This window comes from Lasioglossum baleicum, chromosome 17, assembly GCF_051020765.1.
Source record: "Lasioglossum baleicum chromosome 17, iyLasBale1, whole genome shotgun sequence".
NCBI lineage: Eukaryota > Metazoa > Arthropoda > Insecta > Hymenoptera > Halictidae > Lasioglossum > Lasioglossum baleicum.
This window is the reverse complement of record NC_134945.1, coordinates 2,281,205-2,307,189: the sequence shown is the minus strand read 5'-3', so window position 1 is coordinate 2,307,189 and position 25,985 is coordinate 2,281,205. Positions and strand designations below refer to the sequence as shown.

Here is a 25,985-nt window from a genome sequence, read left to right as displayed (position 1 = left end):
GGGGAGGCGCGCGATTGGTCTGTCATCGTCATCCTCCCCCCCAACCCCCTCTCCCTTTAAAATGAATGGAACATGTAAGCCTAAACGTAGAATCGGACTCGTAAGCTCGAAGTTACAAGTCGATTCGCTCAACTATCAAGGTAGAGTAAACGCGGCGACTGTGGCGCCACTCACCACCGATGCGAAGTCAGCGTCGCGCAGTTGGCGTTAAATTCGAATGTTTGAATCAGTTATATTCTTTCGGGCCCTTTTCAGCCCTGAACCGTGGAAGCGCCGAAATTCGGGTTTCATTTTTAACGCGGCAGCTTATACCCCCCGAGCGTTACCGACCACTGCCGGTGGTGGTCGGTAAGTTATCCTCCGCCGAGGTCGACGCGCGTTACCGATGCACACGTAAAAAATTTTTCGCGAATTTTTCGCGCGGTAAACCTTCGTCTCCGCGTCCTCCGTCCGACGAGCCTACTCTCGCCCGCACCCGTCGACCCGTTCTCGAGCTATACGGCGACAAAGAAACTTTGATTTTTCACTAATTTGACGTCATCCAAAAAGTTACGGCCAACTGGGAATTAAAGGTATATCGCCTGTTACGTCCCGCGATCTAAATTTGTTGCTTAAAGCAACAAAGGAGCTCGCGGATCAAGACGCTAATAATTAACTCAGCTTTTGAGTCCACACGGCGAGTCTAACCGTGTCTAACTCGGGTCACGACGCTACGGGTTCCCTACAGTTTACAGATAGCACTCACCGGAGCTTGACCTAGACAATAACGATACTAGCCGCCGCTCTCGTAAGATGATCGTTCCGGGCTCCGTTCGCCTTGGGTGAGTCGGGCGTGCCACGCGCTCGGCCGGCAGATAAGAAGATCGGTCTCGAGCGAGGTCGAGGGCCGGACCCTGACCTAGTCAACAGCGATACTGGTCGCCGTTCTCGTAATATGAATCCCCCAGCCTTCGTTAGTCTTGGGGAGCCGGGTAGGCAGCGTGCTCAGCTGACTGATAGGAGGATCGATCTCTGACGAGATCGATAGGCTGCAGCGAAAGTCGAACAGGTGCCCTCCAGGGAATCTGCTCCTTCTGGATCGGAACGATGCGAACTTTCCCTGTGAATGTCGTATCGCGAATGATTATCGGAACTCCGCGCACACCGATGACTCTAGTGAATTCGTCTTTGACGGCCTCTTCGCGGAAGTAGTCGCGGAGGAGCTTCTTCAATTGGTACTTACGCCCGGCGCGACGAGGCATGTGGTATCGTGCGGGTAACAAGCATGAATTTACGTTAGTGGAAACAATAGCTGGCTTCACACAGAATCCGTAGATTGTACCGAGCTACCTGATGGGCTCTGTCACACAATATATAAAGAATCTGTGTGAAGAATGCAACGAAGGATTCGATACCACATACGACGAGTGTTAGGGAGTCGGAATGATTAGAGGTCGATTTAAATGCAAATGTGAACTTTAATAAAAAGGAACTGAAGAAATATGCCGTTGACGGCTACACAGAATACTTAATGTTAATAACGCAAGAACTAGAACGCGAGATTGAGAAGAGAGGGGATGACTCCAGGTGGAGTCCGGAATGGAACTGCTAAAAAGAATGGGATGCTCCATTGAGCTCCTTAGATTTGGGAGGTGTCAATGGAGTGGGTAATTAGGAGTGGGAATGGTTGGCAGGTCAGGGAGCGCTAACGCGAGGAGTAGGGATCGCTGGCGCGATGACGTACTACCGAGCGTCGCGTGGCAACAGGGACAGTTGACGGGATTGGGTTTGGAATAAGATTTATGAGTGGAATGGGAAAGGAAAATGAAAGATAGAGCGGAGAATAGGCGGTGCGTGGATCGCTTACGCACGACGGTAACATGCACTTATAACTATTATGTTCGTGTTACAATGGGTGTGTACTTATTGCTAGCAATATATATATATATATGATAATACATGATTATATAGTCTTATAACTACGCACTACGTCATCGGACGTAACACGCCTTCCCGAATTTTCCGGGAGGCCATCGGGCCTTCGGCCCCGCTCGCCTCGGCTCTTGTTCGAGGTCGTCGGTAGCGACGATGGTGGCGGGGAGGCGCGCGATTGGTCTGTCATCGACATCCTCCCCCCCCAACCCCCCTCCCTTTAAAATGAATGGAACATGTAAGCCTAAACGTAGAATCGGATTCGTAAGCTCGAAGTTACAAGTCGATTCGCTCAACTATTAAGGTAGAGTAAACGCGGCGACTGTGGCGGCACTCACCACCGATGCGAAGTCAGCGTCGCGCAGTTGGCGTTAAATTCGAATGTTTGAATCAGTTATATTCTTTCGGGCCCTTTTCAGCCCTGAACCGTGGAAGCGCCGAAATTCGGGTTTCATTTTTAACGCGGCAGCTTATACCCCCCGAGCGTTACCGACCACTGCCGGTGGTGGTCGGTAAGTTATCCTCCGCCGAGGTAGACGCGCGGTACCGATGCACACGTAAAAAATTTTTCGCGAATTTTTCGCGCGGTAAACCTTCGTCTCCGCGTTCTCCGTCCGACGAGCCTACTCTCGCCGGCACCCGTCGACCCGTTCTCGAGCTATACGGCGACAAAGAAACTTTGATTTTTCACTAATTTGACGTCATCCAAAAAGTTACGGCCAACTGGGAATTAAAGGTATATCGCCTTCCCGAATTTTCCGGGAGGCCATCGGGGAGGCGCTCAGTTGCCCACAATACGATTGCCCACATGCACATTGCGCACATATCTTTTGGACACAGCATGATTGGGCACAAGTACAATCGGACACATCTCGATTGCGCACAAGAAGAATCGGACACATCTCGATTGCGCACAAGAAGAATCGGACACATCTCGATTGCGCACAAATAGAATTGGATTCATCTTTATTGGGCACACATAAAATGTAAAATTGCACACACGCGAATCGTGCACAAATAGAATTGCTTACAGTAATTTTGAACGCAGATGGAAATGCGGCCGATGGCAGATGGAAATGATGGAAGTGCATATCTACCCAGCTAACCAGGCGTGCCTTGGGCAAACCGTGCCTAGGGCACAGATCGGCAAATCATTGTCCAATCTACGCTCGGAGGTGCTCAAGTCCCGATTGGCTTAATTTTGGACGACCTCCTGTGCGCGCATATGCCGAGCTAGTGTCATCCGTAGGACTAGGGTTTGGACATGGGCATGAGGTCGGCATCAGGTCGGCACGAATCGGCCGAATGTGCCTTTGTGGCAGCACTGTCGCACCGATGTAGCGCATGCCGAATATCGTTTTACAGGGCAGCACCGTCAGCGAGCGTAGCTCGCACTAATGTGGCAGATGGCGGCGAAGTAAATCTCTATCGTACCAAATATACAGCACTTGTTCCTTTTATTCACATTCATTCTCGACAATTCGAAATATGTATACCCATACCAGAGAGTATAATACAAATTTTATTTATTTCTCACATTTGTTATTTTTCCTAGACTGCGGATCTTTATGCGAAATAAAAATTGTCTGCATCGATTGCAAGAGACACAATCTAAAATTTGCATTGCCGTACAATTTTCTTTACACTTCAATTTCAACTAATTTACATTTAAATTCATATTAAATACACTTATATTTTAATGTTAAAATATTAAGAATTTTCAATTTAGATTACTAGATATCGCAGGAAGTTGGTGGGTGAAGGGATTCTAAACGAACACAAAGCAGGTAATAATTAATAAATATTATATTTTTTAATTTATTTTCATTTTAGTTTTCTTTATTATTACTCGACTTAGATTTTTACATATCAGGGATTCGCTGTACATACACAGGCACACCTGGGCCATGGAAATTTCATTTCTCTAAAAGCATATCTTCTGGTTGAGATTTCTGGTCGAGTCTAGACCGTGACCCATATTTTCCTGATTCTGCGCCTCTTCTCCGGAACGACGTGCTTCTTCAGGATAACTCAAACATCCATGTGTGGTTAAATAATCTGGAAAAATATTAATACATTTATATTAATTAATTATAATTATTACATGCTAACGATGTCATATATAGCCTCGTGTTACTTACTCCTTTTCCTTTTGCACGCGTAGCCAATAGATTTCCGCATTACCCTGGAGGTACTATTGACAATGCGTTTTTTTTTCAGTGGTATCCCCAGTAGGCCTACTCCACTATTTATAAAAGGTCGTCAGTTATCGTCAACGTCACGTGTCGTTGTACTCCGGTTCGAGGTACTCTAAGTCGGTGCCGTCACCGTGTTCGGTACGGAGGTACTGGTAGACGGCACCATCGTCATTATCGTCAAAGACGTAGTTAATAACGTCGCCGTTTCCGTGACAGTGGTCGTCGTCGTCGTCCTTGTTGTCGTCTTCGTCCTTGTTGTCGTCGTCCTTGTCGTCGTCGTCGTCGTCGTCGTCGCAGCCTGTCCAGCAAGCGCGGGCGTCGGCTACGGCGAGGGCGTCGGCGGAGGGTTCACGTGCCGATGGCCGTGCCGCCCGTTGCTTTGCGGCTTTGAGCGCCGCCTTCCCGGCCTCCGCGAAATCAGCCTTCGTAGCCTTTGGATACGCGGCTGACCGGAACGTAGCTTCTGTAACATTCATTTAAATAAATATATTAATCGATAAATTAATAATTACATTCTACTGAATAAGAGATGTACAATCTACTTACCGTAGATGGCCCTCACTATCCGCGTTTTATACAGTGGACGGGTTCCACGGATGCCCGTCCATGTATGCGACAATGCCACTGTGTCAGAGAGGGCATCGTCGAAACAAGCCCTGACCGCTTCTCGCAACGAGTGCCCTCGTAATTGGTGCAAATACCCAACCTGAAAAAAAATAAACATTACTTTCTATATTCATAAACTAATCCTTTATTGCAATATATATACTTACGACACTGTGGAAGTCGCTATTGGGACAATTCTCAAATTTCTGCACATCCTCTGCAGACTGTAAGGGTAGCCAGTGCGGTCGTTGCCCCAGATACTCGACCTTTATGCATCCCAGTTAAATATTTTATTTTCGAAATTGTATATCTTATTTAAAATACTTATTTAAAATAAAGTCGAGAATTTTAAATAGTATTTGAAATATTTGTTTCGCCAGGTAATGCCCACCTCTGTCAGGTTGGTAGTTGAGGACGGCGCGGCCTGTCCAACATCCGCGGGCATCGGTGACGGCGAGGGCGTCGGCGGAGGGTTCGCGACGATTGAAGTGCCCGCGTGCTCGCTGCTTTGCCGCTTCAAGGGTTGCCTTCCCCGCCGCTGCGAAATCCGTCGTCCGTGGTTTCGCGTACCAGGTTGGCCGGATCGTAGTTTCTGTAACATTCATTTGATAAATAAATATATTAATCGAAGAGTTAATAATTAGATTCAACTGAATAAAAGATGTACAATGCTTACCGTGGATGGCCCTTATTATCCGCGTGTAGTACAGTGGGCGGGTCCCACGGATATCCGACCATGTGCGCAACGTCACGACAGTGCCGCGATTCTTCTTTATTATTCTTGCATCTATTGGCAACTTCCGAAAACACGAATATTTGTGCAAAACGCGTAATATGTTATTCGCCTGGGTGTGCGATATGTTATTGTCCACGAAACAAGTGGCTAAACTATCGCGAAACGAGGGTTCTGACACAGCAACAGCAGATGGCCGGGCTGTATCATTTCGCGACGGAATTGACGAAGGAAAAGAACTCGAAGTGCCGGGCATGTCGTGATCAATATCTATGTCGATAATAGATTGACGCGAAGACTCGACATCAGAATGCGCGAACGAAGATAAGCTGGTGGAAGGAACATCCGGTACACTAACATTAGCGGGGCGTGCTGCTTTTTTACGCGACCTCAACTTGGTTCTTACTACATTCAAAACGCGCCGTTTTTGACTGGAACTCAATTCCCGAAATGGTTTCCGCGGTAACGATGTTCGTAAGCTTCTGCTAGGCATTGGCAAAATGAAATCGAATAACCGATATAAAAAAAAAATATATATAAGTACCTTCCTCTTACGTGCTGGTCAAATCGCACTCACGAGTGTCACCTACTGTTACCACACAGTGATGGCACTGGATGGCACGACGACGTTGCAACCGAGCTAAGCGAAGGAGGACTGAACGAGAAGCGGTGAATAGGCAAAGCGCGCCTCCCGCGAAAACAGGCGAAACGCGCCTCCCGCGAAGAATAGGCGAAACGCGCGTCCAGCGAAAACAGGTGAAGCGCGCGTCCAGCGAAAACAAGCGAAACGCGCCTCCCGCGAAGAATAGGCGAAACGCGCGTTCTGCGAAAAAACAGACGAATAACATCGAGACAAAAGACAAGTACGTCAATGTGGGGGGCCGAGCCAGCGGAGGGCAGTGTGGCCAGATTGATGGTGAAAGCAACATCTTTTCTAGCATCACTATCACTGCCGGCAATAGTTCGTGAGAAGCGCTCCCGTCCACTTGCGACTTCAAACTTCTTCAAACTTCTCCAAACTTCAAGCATCATGGATAAAGTAAGCTTGAATTTTTAGTTTCTAGTTGACGAAATGTTTGATCGTATCGTTACAGTGTCTCGCACAGCCTACGAATGTCAGCGACAATCGTCTGGTTTTTTCTTTCCATTCTTTGATTAATGATATTAATATTCTCTTTCAATGTTCATACATTTCAGAATCAACAACGTCCAAAAAGGCAACCACAGTTGCCAGCAAAATATAAAGAAGATTCGGGGAAGGCAGGGCCATCCAACAAAATACGCAAGAAGCAGCCCGTTGCGAAGGAGCAGCAAAACCCCCCCTCACGCGAGGATATGTTGCTACTACTGCAGGCCAGTATGGAGTCGTCGGATCCGCAGGTGAACGTCGAATTCCCACCGAATCCTTTGCTCCAGAATCGTTCACCAACGTCCAACAATCCCAAACCTTCCTCCGCCGCTTCTACACCACTTTCCATCCCCATCCCGACTCCGACACTCCAGATGCCTCCTCCGCAGCAAGACAGGTGAGAAGCACGAGTTGCACATTTGTTTTTAAATTTAGTAATAATTGTAATTAAATTGTATAGCAAATGGTATCACGTTTGTATTTGTTTTAGTATCGCGATACTGCTGCACCTTGTTCAGCAGTTGGGGCAAAGGATTGAGTAAGTAATACAATAACAATTACAATTAATTGATTGTAATTAATTAATATTAATTTATGAACCTTTTCTTTCAGTATGGGACTGCAGCAAGTGGAGCAGAAGGTGGAGTAAGTGACACGTGGTTATATGTATTCGCTAGCATGTAATAATTGTAATTAATTAATATTAATTTATTAATTTATTAATTTATCAATTTGTCAACCTTTGTTTTAGTATGGGACTGCAGCAATTGGGACAGAAGGTGGAGTAAGTAACACGTGGTTATATATATAATAATTGTAATTAATTAATATTAATTTATTAATTTATCAATTTCTCAACCTTTGTTTCAGTATGGGACTGCAGCAATTAGAGGAAAAGGTGGAGTAAGTAACACGTGGTAATATATATAATAATTGTAATTAATTAATATTAATTTATTAATTTATCAATTTCTCAACCTTTGTTTCAGTATGGGACTGCAGCAATTAGAGGAAAAGGTGGAGTAAGTAACACGTGGTTATATATATAATAATTGTAATTAATTAATATAAATGTAATAATTTAACAACCTTTATTTTTTAGAATGAGTATGAAGCAATTGGAAAAGAAGGTGGCGTAAGTAACACGTGGTTTTATATATAATGATTGTAATTAATTAATATTAATGTACGAATTTCTCTACAACCATCAGGAAGATAACTGGGATGCTGAAGGTCGAGTATCTGGGGCAACGACCGCACTGGCTACCCTTACAGTCTGCAGAGGATGTGCAGAAATTTGAGAATTGTCCCGATAGCGACTTCCACAGTGTCGTAAGTATATATATTGCAATAAAGGATTAGTTTATGAATATAGAAAGTAATGTTTATTTTTTTTCAGGTTGGGTATTTGCACCAATTAGGAGGGCACTCGTTGCGAGAAGCGGTCAGGGCTTGTTTCGACGATGCCCTCTCTGACACAGTGGCATTGTCGCATACATGGACGGGCATCCGTGGAACCCGTCCGCTGTATAAAACGCGGATAGTGAGGGCCATCTACGGTAAGTAGATTGTACATCTCTTATTCAGTAGAATGTAATTATTAATTTATCGATTAATATATTTATTTAAATGAATGTTACAGAAGCTACGTTCCGGTCAGCCGCGTATCCAAAGGCTACGGAGGCTGATTTCGCGGAGGCCGGGAAGGCGGCGCTCAAAGCCGCAAAGCAACGGGCGGCACGGCCATCGGCACGTGAACCCTCCGCCGACGCCCTCGCCGTAGCCGACGCCCGCGCTTGCTGGACAGGCTGCGACGACGACGACGACGACGACGACGACGACGACAAGGACGAAGACGACAACAAGGACGACGACGACGACCACTGTCACGGAAACGGCGACGTTATTAACTACGTCTTTGACGATAATGACGATGGTGCCGTCTACGAGTACCTCCGTGCCGAACACGGTGACGGCACCGACTTAGAGTACCTCGAACCGGAGTACAACGACACGTGACGTTGACGATAACTGACGACCTTTTATAAATAGTGGAGTAGGCCTACTGGGGATACCACTGAAAAAAAAACGCATTGTCAATAGTACCTCCAGGGTAATGCGGAAATCTATTGGCTACGCGTGCAAAAGGAAAAGGAGTAAGTAACACGAGGCTATATATGACATCGTTAGCATGTAATAATTATAATTAATTAATATAAATGTATTAATATTTTTCCAGATTATTTAACCACACATGGATGTTTGAGTTATCCTGAAGGAGCACGTCGTTCCGGAGAAGAGGCGCAGAATCAGGAAAATATGGGTCACGGTCTAGACTCGACCAGAAATCTCAACCAGAAGATATGCTTTTAGAGAAATGAAATTTCCATGGCCCAGGTGTGCCTGTGTATGTACAGCGAATCCCTGATATGTAAAAATCTAAGTCGAGTAATAATAAAGAAAACTAAAATGAAAATAAATTAAAAAATATAATATTTATTAATTATTACCTGCTTTGTGTTCGTTTAGAATCCCTTCACCCACCAACTTCCTGCGATATCTAGTAATCTAAATTGAAAATTCTTAATATTTTAACATTAAAATATAAGTGTATTTAATATGAATTTAAATGTAAATTAGTTGAAATTGAAGTGTAAAGAAAATTGTACGGCAATGCAAATTTTAGATTGTGTCTCTTGCAATCGATGCAGACAATTTTTATTTCGCATAAAGATCCGCAGTCTAGGAAAAATAACAAATGTGAGAAATAAATAAAATTTGTATTATACTCTCTGGTATGGGTATACATATTTCGAATTGTCGAGAATGAATGTGAATAAAAGGAACAAGTGCTGTATATTTGGTACGATAGAGATTTACTTCGCCGCCATCTGCCACATTAGTGCGAGCTACGCTCGCTGACGGTGCTGCCCTGTAAAACGATATTCGGCATGCGCTACATCGGTGCGACAGTGCTGCCACAAAGGCACATTCGGCCGATTCGTGCCGACCTGATGCCGACCTCATGCCCATGTCCAAACCCTAGTCCTACGGATGACACTAGCTCGGCATATGCGCGCACAGGAGGTCGACCAAATTTAGATTTTTGGTTGGCTGGGTAGGTTTATGAATTCTTGTGAAGGATCTGCCAAATACACCTTGACGAATTAATTTTTGAAGTGTAGAAATGAATGGTTTTTGGTGTGTGCAATAAATTTTAGGTTATAATGTTTTTACTCATTAAGAGATAAAATTTGTGCAGGAAGAGTACATTAATTATATGTAGATATGACACGTGCCACGGAAAAATGAGTAGATTGTTCGATTTTTAATATTAATGTGATTGTGAATTAAAATATTGACAACGAAGAGCGAAGGACTGAAAAATTACACGAATGTATAGAATTGATTTCACAGCTCCCGAATAATTCTGTGTGAAAAAGATAATTTAGATAAGTATTTTTTGCCTATAAAATATTATCATTTTTCTGAGTTATGAATACGATACTTTGTGATTTTTTATATTTTTCTTTTACATGTGGTGTACGAAGCAGATCTACTAGCTGAACTATTTTAATTGGAACGCACGGTCAGATCCTGATTATTGCAAGGAAAATGTTCTCACGGTGAGTAATATGTAACTTGTGATCTTGAACACCATCATATTCTTAGATAGAAAGCATTAATAATTGAAGTTTATACACGACATATATGATCGTGCTTTATACAATCTTTTTTAAACCAGTTAATCAGCGTGTAATGTCACAGCAGCGTTTAGAATGATAACTGTAAATGTATACTGAATTTCCCCAATCAGATGTACCTTCTTTGATATAGATACATAATCCCTTTTACTTGTCATTTTAACTACATAATATAATGTGAGAAGTAAACCTTGCGGTTGAGTTTTAATTCTTGTATTTTAAATTATCATAACCGCTCCGTAATTTGTGCGTGCCAATGTATGAAATAAGTAAAGGAAAGTAAGTAGATATAGAAAGTAAGAAAGCATGTATGTAATAATTAAAGGAAAGATTAAATAAGCAGTGCTGGGTAGAATTCAAATATATTTGTAGAATTATAATATGTAGATACGTACATAAGTTTCTATAACAATAAAAAATGGGAATATTGTAAACTCGACTCTTAACAGTTCTGTTTTTTTTTCATTTATAAATACTTGTTTATAAAGTAAACAATCTGGTTCGTGGATTTCGAATGTGGTGTAAGCATTGGACTTTGTAAGTTTGACATACGTGGAATTGCAACCACGTTGTCATAATGTCGTGTTATCTGTGCTTGATCTGAAGTGCCAAATGTTTGTTAGGAATTCTTGTGATGGGTCTGTCGCATGTACCGGGACCAATTAATGTTTGAAGTGTAGAAATGAATGGTTTTTGGAGTGTGCAATAAATTTTAGGTTATAATGTTTTTACTCGATATATGGTTTCGATAGTAAATTTGTGCAGGAAGAGTACATTAATTATATGTAGATATAACACGTGCCACGGAAAAATGAGTAGATTGTTCGATTTTTAATATTAATGTGATTGTGAATTAAAATATTGACAACGAAGAGCGAAGGACTACAAAATTACACGAATGTATAGAATTGATTTCACAGCTCCCGAATAATTCTGTGTGAAAAAGATAATTTAGATAAGTATTTTTTGCCTATAAAATATTATCATTTTTCTGAGTAATGAATACGATACTTTGTGATTTTTTATATTTTTCTTTTACATGTGGTGTACAAAGCAGATCTACTAGCTGAACTATTTTAATTGGAACGCGCGGTCAGATCCTGATTATTGCAAGAAAAATGTTCTCACGGTGAGTAATATGTAACTTGTGATCTTGAAAACCATTATATTCTTAGATAGAAAGCATTAATAATTGAAGTTTATACGCGACATATATGATCGTGCTTTATACAATCTTTTTTAAACCAGTTAATCAGCGTGTAATGTCACAGCAGCGTTTAGAATGATAACTGTAAATGTATACTGAATTTCCCCAATCAGATGTACCTTCTTTGATATAGATACATAATCCCTTTTACTTGTCATTTTAACTACATAATATAATGTGAGAAGTAAACCTTGCGGTTGAGTTTTAATTCTTGTATTTTAAATTATCATAACCGCTCCGTAATTTGTGCGTGCCAATGTATGAAATAAGTAAAGGAAAGTAAGTAGATATAGAAAGTAAGAAAGCTTGTATGTAATAATTAAAGGAAAGATTAAATAAGCAGTGCTGGGTAGAATTCAAATGTATTTGTAGAATTATAATATGTAGATACGTACATAAGTTTCTATAACAATAAAAAATGGGAATATAGTAATCTCAACTCTAAACAGTTCTGTTAAAATATATAAGTTTATGAAAGAAGAGTACATCAATTAAATGTAAATATAAGACATGCAACGGAATTCGTGGATTATTAAATTTTTGAAATTAATGTGATTGCGAATTAAAATAGTGACAACGAAGAGCGAAGGACTGAAAAATTACACGAATATGTAGAATTGCTTTCACAGCTCCGGAATAATTCTGTGTGAAAAAGATAATTTAGATAAGTATTTTTTGCCTATAAAATATAATCATTTTTCTGAGTAATGAATACAATACTTTGTGATTTTTTATATTTTTCTTTTACATGTGGTGTACGAAGCAGAATTACTAGCTGAACTATTTTAATTGGAACACACGGTCAGATCCTGATTATTGCAATGACAATGTTCTAACGGTAAAAAGCATTGATAATTTAACTTTCTATTCTTTGTATGTCTTGAAATATTCATAATATGAAGAATAAATAATAATTATCAGTAGATAAGAAACATTTTTTAATAAATTTTAGTGCAAATTTCATCCCGATATCTCTGATGGTTCAAGAGTTATAGTAAAATGTCAGGATCCAACCTGCTGTGTTCGGTCGTCGTATGCTGTGTATCGCGCGGTGCAGCATTCAAACAAATTTTTAACAACATTCTTTGTTAGAACTAATTTTACGGAAAGTTTCTATCTTTGTCAGCGATAATATCATCGACCATATTTTCATTTTTATGTTCTTCAGAATCATTTGTTTAGTCAGCGACCACCATTTGTTATTTCATCTGACGCACGCAACGCGTAGCTAACGAATATTACAATACAATATTGTTAGAATCAATTATATTCTAGGTAATGATCGTATTTTCATATTCATTCTATAAAATGTGTAATCGTAATTTTACCGTGTCGTCAATGTTTTACCAATTTTTTTACATATGTTGAATTATGGCTGTTTAAAATTCATTGTATTGCCGATAATATTTTGTTTCTCTCAAAGTAATCATACTGTTAATAGATGGAAAAAATCGCAGGTAAAGTGAAAGGTTCTTTTGTCTTTGTACACAACGATTACGTGTACAATAAAGATCATCGCAGTGAAAATATTTATCGTTGCAACACACGACGCACCACACGATGTTGTGGGGCTGTGATGGTTCTCAGCGATGGGACTATTACGCTATTAAAACCCCATAACCACCCTGGGCAAGAATATATTGCTACGCAGCATTTTATGATAGAGGAAATGATGAAGCTGAGTCGGGAGACATTGATCCCATTTAAACAAATATTTGATGATGTTTGTAGAAAGTATGTTTATGCTTACTTTTCTTATGTGTTTCTTTTATCAACTTTTTTTTATATTTTCTCCAAATATTTTGAACAAATATTTATCTATCTATCGATATGTGACACTCTTACAGATTTCAAAGATTTTTTAATATGTTGTAGAATTGATTTGGAATAGCAGATGTACACAGGAAAGAACAACCATATGGAGTTAGTTTGTGTTAAATTTTTAGAGTGTGTGGGGGTTTTTAAAACATATTAAGAAATCACTGAAATTAATTGTTGACAGTGTCACATATATATAAATTCACTGAAATGTTATACAAATATTTATTTAAAGACATCCAGATACTGCAGCTTACTGTTCATTTTCAAAATTAAGACCAACGTTGCACAGACAGAGAGCTAATTTCAAACCCACAATTCCGCAATCCTTAGAAATTTTGTATGATCAGATGAAAACTTATCAACCATTGGAAAAACTAAAAATATCTGTTGTGAAGTCATTAAAAGACGAATTTGCTGTTATAATTACAACTGACGGCTTGCTAGAAGGATTAAAGAATTCAAAAGAAATATTCGTTGATGGAACATTTGCAGTAAGTAGCATAAAACTCTTAGATATAATGTTTTTGTTTAACAATTTAATTAACTTAAACTCTATATATTACAGAAGCTATTTAACTTAAATGTTTATATCAAGAATATCAGACTTTTCAAAGTAAACTTACTGTGTATATATGATAATAATAGTTAATAATAATAATAGTAGATAATAATAGTCGTCTGTAATTTTAGGTTTTACCCAAGAAGCCACACATGGGACAGCTCTACACCATCCATATACGCTACATGGATAATGTAAAACATAATTTATATTGGATTTACTTCTTAAATTGTATCCAATGCTCCTTCACAAACATAAAGAATTGCTTCTCTGCAGGGTATTGCAACTATACTTGTACTGTGCGAAACACGGACGGCTGCGATGTATACTGCCATATGGAAACAAATATTTACTTTAATACCCGAATTACCAAATAATATAAGATTCATAATGAGTGATTATGAAGCAGCTGCTGTTACAACTCTAAATGAGTTATTCCCTAATGCGCATATACATGGTTGCTGGTTTCACTATTGTCAGGTTGGTGATACTGTTTGAAGTTATATATTATCATATAAATTACAATTTTGTCTATGTATAGAAAGCTACATTTTGCCAACAACCGTAGTCCCGTTGAAAGCACCGGTTCTCGTTAGATCACCGAAGTTAAACAACGTGGAACGTGACCGGCACTAGGATGGGTGACCGTCTGGTCAAAAACCGGAAAGTGACCCACCCAGGGTGTTTTTCACGTGTTGTTGGCAAAAGGTGGTTCGGAACCCACCATAAACAGTAGGTCCCGCTGAAAAGGCGATGGTGAGAGTGGAAAAAGGAGAGGATTGGTAAATGAATTTGAAACCCTGAGGGGACCAAATATCATGTCCATACCATACCATAGAAAGCTACATTTTTTGTCATACATATATGTACGATATATCGCAGGCTATTCTGCGAAAGTGGCGCAAACTTGGTTTGACTAATGTACCTAATACTGTTCTGCGTATGTCAATGTCTTTGGCTTTAGTACCTGAAACAAAATTTCAAGAAGCCTTATTAATTATACAAAAAGAGGCAGACAACATAGCAAGTAATTTCCCCAATGTTCTTTTATTTATGACTTACATGCGAATTAATTGGTTAAAAATGGCATCGCAAGTAAGCGTATACAATTGTCCGGTGCGCACTAACAATATTGCAGAGTCTTTCCATAATGTTGCTGGTCAAAAATTAGGAAAACAGAACATAAACGTTTGGGCATTTCTAGGTATAGTATTATTTAATTTTTTGCAATCAATTTATTTATAATTTAATAACTATATACTTACATCATTGTCATGTTACTCTAAATATGCGGCAGTATGTAGTTAAATGTTATTAAATTTTAGAAAAAATAAGAGATTTGCTTATGGATCAAGAATTAGATTTGAATCGGCTACAAAATGGTGTAGCGTCTCGAAAACCACGTACTCGTGAAAATATTAGTCGAAGGAAAAAAATTGCTAAAGCTCAAGCTGAATTTGATACTGGAAGGTTAACATTCTTTCTATTTATAATTATTTTTATTGTATATATGTGGGAGGTGTAAATTCTCGCGAGAAACAAGCGAAACGCGCGTCCCGCCGAAAGCAAGCGGAACGCGCGTTCCACGAAAAAGTTTAACAGATGAATTCGCCTGCCGTTTATCGAAACAAACGATAGGCGAAGACGGTTGAAAAAGGCGTGGAAGAAGCGAGAACGGCAGTCTCTCGCCGGTCGTCGCCTTGTAAAGTTGTCATTGAATCTTTGTTCTACCTTTTTTATTTCTTCATTATATTATTAAACAGTTATCGTAAGAGTCGATCCTTTTATTGCTTCCCCGCCCGCGTAGATCGATTAGCTAACTCGATCGCCACCGAAATAATATAAAATAGGGAAATCCTACATATATGTTTATAAATTTATATGATTTTGTAGATTATCTCTAGAGGAGTTTTTAAATATATTTCATCATAAAGACACAATTTTTAAAATCAATCAAATCAGTGCATTGGCAGGTAAATATATATTGATAATTTTAAAGCTACCTCATAGAATTAAAATACTTTTTGTACAGATGAAGATATTAATGACGAAATTGCTGATGCTAACTCTTTTGCCAAAACAACTTATAATCCTACAGAAACCGGTAAATAAATTAATTTTATATTATGTAGTACGTATTATCGATTGTAGATATTATATATATTATAATGTTCTCTCCGTATATAATTTGTTGTTAAAGATAAACTAGAATGGATGCATGCAAAAACGTTACCAGGTACGACTTCACCCAGACAACCAGGGCTGCACCGGGCAGCAATGTCGCGTTTTGGATCCCTGCTGCCGCGAGGCTGCACGGAAAACGGTGGGGGATTTTGCCTCACCGTAAGAGGGCAACACAGTCGCGCCAATGTTTCGAATGCCGTACGCAGCGCCATACAGGCACGTACAGGCCTTGTACTAGGGAGCAGGGGGTCTCTCGCCCCGGTAAGGTGATACAGAGCTGGTCGCGCTGATGTGGATCTTCCACATTAAGATGTCGGTAAAGTAAATGTCTATTGTACAAATGTGTAGCAGCAGCAGCAGCAGTCTTTCTTTTTACTGACAAAAATTAATATTTTTATTTAAATTACATACTACATACTATCAGGTCGTTCGGAAAGTAATTTTGTTTATCGTGTAGGGATGGCAATGCTTCCGTTTGTCATTACTAGACTGCGGATCTTTCTGCAAAATAAAAAATGTCAGCGTCGATTACAGGAAATAGAAACTAAATTGAATTGAATTATTTCTTCAGCAAAGGAGAAAACGAAATGACTTTCCGAACGAGCTAATACATTAACATATACAATAGGAGAGCTGCATAAAGTCTAAATAAAATCAATCTCATCATTTTCATACAAAGAAACATTTACCAGTTACTTTTAAGGTTCGGTAGGTGTAGAGGGTTGAAACGTCTTCGTGCAAAAAAAATGTGTCGTAGAAGGGAAAAGAAACTTAATTTATAATTTTCGGCTCGAGCGCGTTTCCAGCTACCCGAGTGCATCGGGCTGCCCGGGAGTGTCTCGATCTCGTCGGGCGGGTTCGGAAAGAATCGGACAAGTTCGGGCGAGCGAGTTTTCGCGCTACTCGAGATTCGATTCTGCGTTCGCACGAACTTGTCCGCTTCTGTCTGACGTCTGAACGCGCTCGACGAAGTCGAGCCACTCTCGGGCCACCAGGCCACCCGATGGTGTGTCACAGATAGACTGCGGATCTTTCTGCAAAATAAAAATTTACTATATCGATTGCAAGAAATAGAAATCAAATTGAATTGAATTGTTTCTTCAGCAAAGGAGAAAACGAAATGACTTTCCGAACGAGCCAATACATTATAACATATTACAAGGAGAGCTGCATAAAGTCTAAATAAAATCAATCTCATCACTTTCATACAAAGAAACATTTACCAGTTACTTTTAAGGTTCGGTAGGTGTAGAGTGTTGAAATTTATAATTTTCGGCTCGAGCGCGTTTCAAGCTAACCGAGTGCATCGGGCTGCCAAGGGGTTTCGAGCTGCCCGGGAGTCTCTCGATCTCGTCGGGCGGGATCGGAAAGAATCGGACAAGTTCGGGCGAGCGAGTTTTCGCGCTACTCGAGATTCAATTCTGCGTTCGCACGAACTTGTCCGCTTCTGTCTGACGTCTGAACGCGCTCGACGAAGTCGAGCCACTCTCGGGCCACCGGGCCACCTGATAGTGTGTCACGGATAGACTGCGGATCTTTATGCAAAATAAAAAATGTCAGCGTCGATTACAGGAAATAGAAACTAAATTGAATGTCATCTCTTCCCTTAATGATTTTAATAGAGGAGAAATCATATATTGACATCTTCAATTTAAAAAATTTTCCAACAACTATCAATTTCATCTACTCAAGTTTGCTATAAATGCATAAAGATCCGCAGTCTATTCGTGACATATCAAGCGGCCCGAGAGTGGCTCGACTTCGTCGAGTGATTTGAAAATTACAGTCAAAACGTGTTGGTCGAGGAAGTGTCGACTTCCAGCTCAATAGTAATGACCTGTCATAAATCTCCCTGTAGAGAACAGCCCCGGGAACGGCACTGAAAGAAATCGAGTCTACCTGGTTGGGTCTGCCTGGGTCTGCCTAGCCCGACCCCAGCCGCGCGCCCGTAGTCTCAATGTGTTGACTTCGATGGCGCACGGTGCGTAGTATGTGTGACCGCTGTAATAAGTATTTCAATACAGCCGAAAATGCATGTGAAACGAGTCCTGCCTCCTCCACTCTGATCCAATCGTCCGCGCATTCGCACCTAGACACGTCACCGTAATCCTGCCTGGGAACCTTCTTCTCAGGCTTACACCAAGTACAATGTCACCAGTTCGAATCCATGCGTGTTGGCGTCTTGCCGCCATCCCCTACAATTGCGTAGTATGTAGTGGGCGGTAACGGTATCGTATCCTAACCCACTGCTGTTCCGCTATCGCTCGTACTTACGAGGCAGTGTATTGGATCACTTGTTGGACATAGACAAATCTAAAATGTTTTTTCACTACGTGAATGAAATATGTAATTTCAGGACCGACGCTGTCGATCCTTACGTCAGAAAATGTCTGTTCCAGGGTTGTTACCTTTCACTTAAAAAGGCATCGTTGGTCAAGACTGGTTGCTAATATTATTCTCGAGGTGTAAATGGGGTTATTTAGTCGTATACAGCGTCCGTTGCCAGCTCCTTGTGACGCCAATTTTTATATCTCCATTTCTTTTGAAGGGCTCATTTTACAGTGGAAACTCCAAAGAATATAAACATATTTTGTTCAAAATTTAAATCACTGACGCACAGTGGTCTGGATTGGAAAATCGTGTGCCATTTTGTTATAACTTTTGAACCAGTAGAGATACTGCAATGAAATTTTCACTAAAAATATTTAAAAAATAGTCATTTTTAACTATAGGTAATTAAATATTTTTTGCATTTGTTAAACAATAATTTTTTATAAATTTTCATTGATATTTTTGATTTAAAAAAAAATTTTTGGAATATAATCGTACATACTATTTTTACTTTCTAAATATGTATTTTTTATATTTATGTTTCACACATGTGTAACGTTTTATGTAATACGTAAAATATAAATTTGAGAAGTCTTGTTGCAATCAACATACACAAAAAAAATTACCGTAAAGGTAAAAACGCATTACAAGCGTGTCAAAGATATTTTTTATAATAATTTATAATGATTAAAAAACGAAACGAGCCTACTACCTTATATCTTTATTTTACTAGAGGTGAGCGAAATATCAGAACGAAACAGAATTGAAAAACTTCTATTATATTTTAATACTAAAGAATTACCTCGGATGCAATATTTAACACTAAAATCTTACATTTTTCGCTATGTGAAGTCATCTGATAATAATTTGTACCAACAATATTCCTCGCAAACCTTCTATTACCAACTTTAATGGCTTTAAACAATAATAATTTGAGCGGGCGGAGAGGGGCGGAATTAATTTTTTCATGATTATTTAGAAGGAAAGTGTACTAAAAATATTCCAATTAATTAGAAAGCTAAACTCGGCTAAACTTTAAAGATATACCATCTTAAATGGAAAGGACTTCACAAATTTTTCTTACGGTATTGAGCATTATTATATAAATAGAGTATTTACGTTAATAAATATTAGAAAGATATGATTTTTATCACAAAAGTCTGCTCTTCAATATAAAAAAAAAGCGAGAGATAATATTAAATAGGAACGTCAGGGCACCGCATCACAGAGAAGCAATTTTTCTCGTGAAAAATCCTCCTCTTAAAATGTCCTATTTTCCATGTTTATTGCAACTATTATATTTATTAAATTGTACTATTTTCTTCATTTCCGAGGTCTGTGAACATTTGGGAAGCAATGTTTATAGATATCGATACGAGAAAGTTCGTTTTTGGGCAGAAAGGCACACGATTTTCCAATCCAGACCACTGTGTGACGGCTCATCGAAAAAGACGTAAAAAACGAATTAGTTTAAATTTTTCGACTCCATACAGTTGATGGTCGAGGTTAAAAAAATAATTTTGCAATAGCCCAATCCTTTCCTAATAAAACCACCAAAAAAAAAGTGTAGCTCAATCGGATTTCAACGAAAATATGATTTCATGATGTTTCGTTGACAAAAAATTCGATTTTTTGGAAAATCCTGAGGTGGTAGACAAATTCTGAGACCAGATTTGAAATAAGCGTGGAAGAATGTACGGGAAATGATGTACAGCATGTTGCAAAAAAGTTTTATTGAAATTGTGCAGGTTTAACGAATTTTGTCAAGGTTAAAAAACGTTCGTACCATCATTTCCCTACTTTCCGCATATTCTGCAAAGTTAGAGCTTTAATTTAAAAAAAAATCATCGTTCTATCTCTTTTCTATCGAAAGTTATTCGACTTTAACACAGAAACTTGCGGCGACCCGTGCAGCGACCCTTGCAGCGACCCAATAGCTGCACGGGTCGCTGCAAGGGTCGCCGCCTGGATCGCGACGGAATGGCCAAAAAAGGTGTGTCACAGCTCTGACCGACCAGTCCTGAACCGCTAGAGGACTCATCAGTAAGGCGGGCCCTGCCCGAGACGCTGCGATATCGGAAGGTGGTTTAAGACTGTATATATAGAGATCGGTGACGGATCAGGTAGCAGCGAGAAAGGTCTTTCTTTGACTATCTGTCCATCTTGTGGCAAATGTAGGAAATTAGCTGCCACAAAAGAGAGCGAGTTATTATTGTCCGCTTCTGTCCGAACGCGCCCGACGAGGTCGACCACGTTCGGGCCACCCGCCCGATGTGTTACGGATAGACAGCGGGTCTTTATGCAAAATAAAAAACGTCAGCGTTGATTACAAGAAATAAAAACTCAAAAGAATGTCATCCCTTTCCTTAATGATTTTAATAAAGGAGAAATCATATATTGACATTTTCAATTTTAAAAATTTTCCAACAACTACCAATTTCATCTGCTCAATTTTGCTATAAATGCATACAGATCCCAAGTCTATCCGTTACACATCGGGCGGCTCGAGAACGGCTCGACATCGGCGAGTGATTTGAGGAGTTGGTGACAGATGGATAGACCGTATGGCGATTAACTTCATCAATCGATTGAATCAATTCGATCAAATTTGTTGCCGGTCAAATCTGGAGTCGGTGAAATGTCGGCGAAAACCGTGTGCGCCGTCCGGCGCAATGTTCGTCGAAATGTCATAACATCTCCAAAAATTCAAGTCTTTTAGTCTCGAATCTAATGTCGTTAATGCTTCGTACAGAGCTGAACATTTCGCTTTGAAACTTTAATTCACTGTGTGAAATCAGGGACTTAATCTCGGTAAAATATATATACATACCGAACAATACCGGTAACGGTACTATGCCAAGTGGCTGAAATAACACCGAAACCGTTAATATACTTTTTCGAGCAAAAGCTCCTGAAAAACGAAGTTTGGGCTTTTGTTGTGCCATGGCCGAACTGCAATGTGCCACCAGCCGTACCCTTAGGAGTTAATAGCCGTAATAACCATAAAGACATTAAAGATCAAATCGGTCTGACCAGATTCCTTGGGGTTACCGTGCGCTCGCTACCCCCGCCATATAAAAGATTCTGTAGACTTTTTCAAATACAGTGATATCCAATATTAATACAGTATGATTGTTTAAACATGTTTAAACAATGGTTTTGGAAACAGCGGGACAAACGATTTTTTCGAATCCATATTTATTAAGCTTAAGATTTTTAAAACTAAGAAAATGAAAAAACACTATCCGAATACCCGAAATGTCATCGAAAACGGTCAACACATAAGCCGAATCGAGCGCGCTCGACTTCCCTCGACCCGATCTACCTGACGATTCGGGCGGCCCGCACATCCCTAATATCTACATTTATTTTAAAAAACTTAAATATTGATGACAAACGAATCAAATTTTATTTAATCTATAAGGAGGAACGCGTAACATTTATATTTGTTAAGCTATGGTTAAAAGTAACAATTCTGAATTAATTAAATTAATTTTGCTACGCCGCAAGGAGAGTTGGTGAAAGGATGATGGACGAATTGCGCAAGTAGTAATGAATATTATGAGTTTTTATGCATCTTTTATTCATGATTGTTTATTATTCAAACAGAAAGTGAAAATCTTTCCTATGTAGGAATCTATACCCTAATTTATCTTGCAATTTCGTCTTCTTCCCGAAACATTGTGGAAACAATGTTTCGGATGGAGACTGGTTGCATTCGGACGAGGAGACTGCGAGATGGATGCCACGTGTGGTGAAGAAAAGTTCACTATGATTGTTTCACCACGTTTGGTTTATTGGTTTCTCGCGAGGCCTGATATGAGTCCAAGACACTCGCGGAACGACTATATGAATCGCGGGCACGATTTATGTTAACAACGTTACGCAAAACGAATGGAAAGCCGACAAGATCACTGTTTGTTCGCACTGATACAAGAGGTTGCTTTCTGTAGCACGTCCGGAAGGCAAGAGAGCGATCGACGTCGAGCGGAACATCGAGAGTCGATGCTCGTGGTGGGGACGATCAGAAAAAGTGTCCTGGACGGTTGTTTGTTCTCGAATATTCTGTGTACGTGCTATACCGAAACAGCGTACACGGCGGTACTCATTTTCGCTGAGCCGGTCGCTGGAATCTCGCGGCTTTGTTTCCGAAGGCATCGAACATACCGCCCGCCTCGAATGAGTACATTCGACAAGGATGCAGGCGCTGTCGTTGAACGCATCGTGTCGGACTAGACGTTGATCGAATACGCGGTGAAGTGGGTTACAGGACAAACAATCGAAAAAAACGAATATACAATTTTAATATTAAGACGCACCGGAAGGGGAGTCGTCCGGGCAAGTGGGCGTTCCGCCCGCCATGACCGCTTGCGACTCCGTGTTAATCTCGATTGGGAGAAAACACAGTTTCTCAAGTGGTCTTTTGAATTCGGACATCTGAGTTTTGATAGTTACGACTCGGGTGAGTCCGTCCTTGCCCGGATGACATTCACTGATCCGACCGAGGGCCCAGTGGGCCGGAGGCGCGTTAGGATTACGCAGTAATACAATTTGACCTCGCTTGGCCAACTGTTGCACGACGCGCCATTTCGGGCGTTGTTGCAGCGTATGCAAGTAATCGCGCGACCAGGATTTCCAAAATCCTTCGGACAGACGCTGTACAAGTTGCCAACGCGACAGTCTGTTTTCTCGTAAATCGAGTACGCTCGGTTCAGGATGGCTGATGATAGGAGCTCCGATTAAGAAGTGTCCAGGTGTTAACACTCCGTAATCGTCAAGGACATCGGAGATGCACCTAATGGTCGCGAGTTCAAGCATGCCTCGATCCGACAGAGCAGCGTGGCCATTTCCTCGGACGTGAGAGTATGCGCGCCGATACACCTTTTTAGGTGGTGTTTAGTGCTGCGCACTGCGGCCTCCCACAAGCCACCGAAATGGGGCGTTTTTGGAAGTTTGATTTTCGGATGGCATCGCGATGTGCTCTGGTCAATTCGCGATCTGCGCCTTGGAATGTGGTTCCATTATCGGAATACATGCTATGAGGTAAACCTCGACGCGCGATGAAACGGTGGAAGGCGCTTATAAACGCTTGTGAGCTGTAGTCTGAGACTAGTTCTAGGTGGACCGCTTTCGTGGTCATGCAGATAAATATGGAGATGTACGCTTTATGCGTTTTGTGACCGCGGCCAGACGATAGTCTCACAAGTATGGGTCCGGCACAATCGACGCCGGTGTGGGTGAACGCTCGCGACTGAGGGTTGACTCGCATGCTCGGCAAGTCCCCCATGAGTTCTGTCGGAACCTTAGCTGCTTCGCGTGTGCATGGGACGCACCGATACAAGATCGACCGTACTGTCGTTCGGGCTCTCAGGATCCACAACTCTTCTCTGAGAGAGGCGAGTGTGAGTGAAGGTCCCCCATGCATGGTCTTCAGGTGATGGTGCGAGATGAAGAGGTTTAGGAGTTGGTGAGAACGGAGGACTATAGGGTGTTTCCTTGGTTCTGGAAGGTTGGAGTGTTGCAACCTGCCCTTTATTCGGATCAACTCGCTTGAGTCGAGGTAAGGGTTTAATTTTGACAGCGGGCTGGAGCTCGGTACTGGCGTTTTCGCGACGAGTTTGGTCCACTCGTCGGGAAAGCATGCCCTTTGAATGGTCTTGTACCAATAGTACTTGGCGATTTGAATCTCGTCTGGATGCAACGAGTGGTCTGCGCTTGGACTCTTCGGGCAATTTCCCGTGAGCGATGAGGTGAGAGGTTTATGGCGAATTGCCTCAACGAACCGGATGACATATGCGGTCACCCGAAGGAGTTTGGTCCACGATGAGTATCGAGTCTGGAGGTCCCATGGCTCGACCGTGGTTGATGCAAGAATTGGAACTGGAGTCCTCTTCTCTTCAAGAATGTGTGTCTCTGCTATTGCAGGTTGAGATGGCCAAAATTCAGGAACAAGTCGCAGCCACAGCGGACCGTTCCACCATAAAGGATGGGAAACCAACTCTGGCGCTGAGACGCCACGTGAGGCGCAGTCAGCAGGGTTGTCCTCTGACGGGACATGGAGCCATTGGCCAGTTGGAACCAGTGAGTGGATTTCTGACACGCGATTTGCAACGAATGTTTTCCACGTCGCCGGCTGTTTGCTGAGCCACGCTCGCGTGATGGTCGAGTCTGTCCAGCAAACGCATGGTAGGCTACGCTTGTGTTGGGCTTGCTGAATGCAATCCAGTAATCGTGCAAGCAGGTGGGCGGCTGTTAACTCGAGGCGAGGAATGCTGATTGTTTTCACAGGAGCTACCTTTGACTTCGCCATCAACAGGGAGACGGTGATACTGCCGTCGGAGGAAACGACGCGAAGGTATACTACCGCAGCATAAGCGACCGAGGACGCGTCGGAGAAGCCATGAAGCTGGACGTCAACTGTATCGGCTGTTTGTCCAGTCCATCGCGGAATGTGAGCTGACTCTAAGTGGTGGAGGAGGGAGCGATATCGTTCCCACTGAGTTTGAAATTCGACTGGAAGGGGATCGTCCCAATCGCATTTCAACTTCCAAAGCTGTTGAATGAGGATTTTGGCGGTAATGACTACTGGTACTGCCCACCCTAGCGGGTCGAACAGTTTTGCTATGAGCGACAAGAGCCCACGTTTTGTGGATTTGGAGTGGCTTGGAATGGAAAGTCGAAACTTGAATTGGTCACTTTCCGGGCACCACGTAATACCCAATATTTTTAAATATTCGTCGCTCCGGAGTTCTTTGGCGCACGCGAGTCCATGGTCGGACGGATCCAAGTCTGCAAGGAGAGTCGACCGATTGCTTGCCCACTTGCGTAGACGAAACCCTCCCTTTTGTAAGAGAGTGATGAGCTGATCACGCGTTTGCCGGGCCAGTTGAATATTGTCGGCACCAAAAATGCAGTCATCGACGTAAATTTGGTGTCGTAGGACGGGGACGGCTAGAGGGAACGAAGAGCCTTCGTCCTCAACCAGCTGTTGGAGGACCCGTTGGGCTTGGAATGGGGCTGACGCGGTGCCATAGGTGACAGTACTAAGGCGGTATTCTTGTACTTGATTAGACGAATTGGTACGCCACAAAATGCGTTGATAATCGCGATCTCGTGGGTCAATCAATATTTGCCGATACATCTTTTCGATGTCGGCTGTGAAGACGAATTGACTTTGCCGCCATAATGAGATGACTGACGTTAAGTCAGTTTGCAGCTTCGGTCCTATTAACAATAAATCGTTTAGCGATATACCCGTCGACGTGCGACATGACGCATTAAACACCACCCGGAGACGTGCGACATGACGCATTAAACACCACCCGGAGACGGGTTGTGGCGCTGTCCGATTGTGGTCCTTCGAGCCGGATAGTTGAGGAGAATCCGTCCACGTCGTGAAGATTCAGTTCGAGCCCTTGGAAAGACCAGACCACACCACGTCGCACGTGGAATCTCCGCCGGAAAAGAGCACGCCATTTTCTGTTACGTCATCAGAACACGCAGTCGTTCGATACGCAATGGATACCATCGACGCATTAATTTCGCAACAGATGCAACTCATCAGTTCAATCCAACGAGCTCTTCGAAATTTTAAGAAGCTCG

At 41.6% G+C, this 25,985-nt stretch overlaps 4 protein-coding genes across 5 annotated transcripts; 2 read left to right on the top strand and 2 right to left on the bottom strand.

The window, feature by feature from the left end:
• Positions 1–3,639: 3,639 nt before the first annotated feature.
• On the bottom strand, positions 3,640–6,002 carry LOC143217512 (uncharacterized). Its single transcript, XM_076441892.1, has 6 exons — positions 5,392–6,002; positions 5,107–5,307; positions 4,883–4,981; positions 4,656–4,815; positions 4,053–4,572; positions 3,640–3,969 (listed from the first exon to the last, which is right to left on the bottom strand). The coding sequence occupies exons 2-5, from the start codon at positions 5,158–5,160 to the stop codon at positions 4,190–4,192; spliced, it is 696 nt and encodes a 231-aa protein (XP_076298007.1). The 5' UTR covers positions 5,161–5,307; positions 5,392–6,002; the 3' UTR covers positions 3,640–3,969; positions 4,053–4,189.
• LOC143217510 (uncharacterized) lies at positions 4,935–8,642 on the top strand. 2 transcript variants are annotated; one of them, XM_076441889.1, is made up of 12 exons: positions 4,935–5,918; positions 6,052–6,311; positions 6,387–6,487; positions 6,646–6,974; positions 7,068–7,115; positions 7,190–7,222; positions 7,329–7,361; positions 7,448–7,480; positions 7,680–7,712; positions 7,789–7,909; positions 7,977–8,136; positions 8,220–8,642. In XM_076441889.1, the coding sequence occupies exons 3-12, from the start codon at positions 6,479–6,481 to the stop codon at positions 8,594–8,596; spliced, it is 1,176 nt and encodes a 391-aa protein (XP_076298004.1). In that variant the 5' UTR covers positions 4,935–5,918; positions 6,052–6,311; positions 6,387–6,478; the 3' UTR covers positions 8,597–8,642. The 2 variants fall into 2 exon arrangements, with proteins under 2 accessions (XP_076298004.1, XP_076298003.1); XM_076441888.1 differs by having other exon boundaries at positions 6,052–6,487.
• Positions 8,643–9,694: 1,052 nt separating this feature from the next.
• On the top strand, positions 9,695–16,862 carry LOC143217511 (uncharacterized). Its single transcript, XM_076441891.1, has 8 exons — positions 9,695–13,800; positions 14,000–14,062; positions 14,145–14,348; positions 14,751–15,072; positions 15,194–15,338; positions 15,762–15,841; positions 15,901–15,972; positions 16,069–16,862. The coding sequence occupies exons 1-8, from the start codon at positions 13,657–13,659 to the stop codon at positions 16,320–16,322; spliced, it is 1,284 nt and encodes a 427-aa protein (XP_076298006.1). The 5' UTR covers positions 9,695–13,656; the 3' UTR covers positions 16,323–16,862.
• Positions 16,863–23,268: 6,406 nt separating this feature from the next.
• Positions 23,269–25,911, bottom strand: LOC143217664 (uncharacterized). Its single transcript, XM_076442203.1, has 2 exons — positions 25,809–25,911; positions 23,269–25,607 (listed from the first exon to the last, which is right to left on the bottom strand). Exons 1-2 carry the CDS (start codon positions 25,909–25,911, stop codon positions 23,269–23,271), a joined length of 2,442 nt encoding a protein of 813 aa, XP_076298318.1.
• Positions 25,912–25,985: the final 74 nt, after the last annotated feature.

Coding starts and splice junctions, on each gene's coding strand:
- LOC143217510 (XM_076441888.1), top strand. CDS start 6,320: ATGTGGGGGGCCGAGCCAGCGGAGGGCAGTGTGGCCAGATTGATGGTG. Junction 6,488..6,645: donor CTTCAAGCATCATGGATAAA/GTAAGCTTGAAT, acceptor CATACATTTCAG/AATCAACAACGTCCAAAAAG. Junction 6,975..7,067: donor CCTCCTCCGCAGCAAGACAG/GTGAGAAGCACG, acceptor TATTTGTTTTAG/TATCGCGATACTGCTGCACC.
- LOC143217511 (XM_076441891.1), top strand. CDS start 13,657: ATGAAAACTTATCAACCATTGGAAAAACTAAAAATATCTGTTGTGAAG. Junction 13,801..13,999: donor TCGTTGATGGAACATTTGCA/GTAAGTAGCATA, acceptor CTGTAATTTTAG/GTTTTACCCAAGAAGCCACA. Junction 14,063..14,144: donor ATATACGCTACATGGATAAT/GTAAAACATAAT, acceptor GCTTCTCTGCAG/GGTATTGCAACTATACTTGT.
- LOC143217512 (XM_076441892.1), bottom strand. CDS start 5,160: ATGCCCGCGGATGTTGGACAGGCCGCGCCGTCCTCAACTACCAACCTG. Junction 4,982..5,106: donor CAACTACCAACCTGACAGAG/GTGGGCATTACC, acceptor GGATGCATAAAG/GTCGAGTATCTGGGGCAACG. Junction 4,573..4,655: donor GATAGTGAGGGCCATCTACG/GTAAGTAGATTG, acceptor TGAATGTTACAG/AAGCTACGTTCCGGTCAGCC.
- LOC143217664 (XM_076442203.1), bottom strand. CDS start 25,911: ATGGTATCCATTGCGTATCGAACGACTGCGTGTTCTGATGACGTAACA. Junction 25,608..25,808: donor GTGCGACGTGGTGTGGTCTG/GTCTTTCCAAGG, acceptor TATTGTTAATAG/GACCGAAGCTGCAAACTGAC.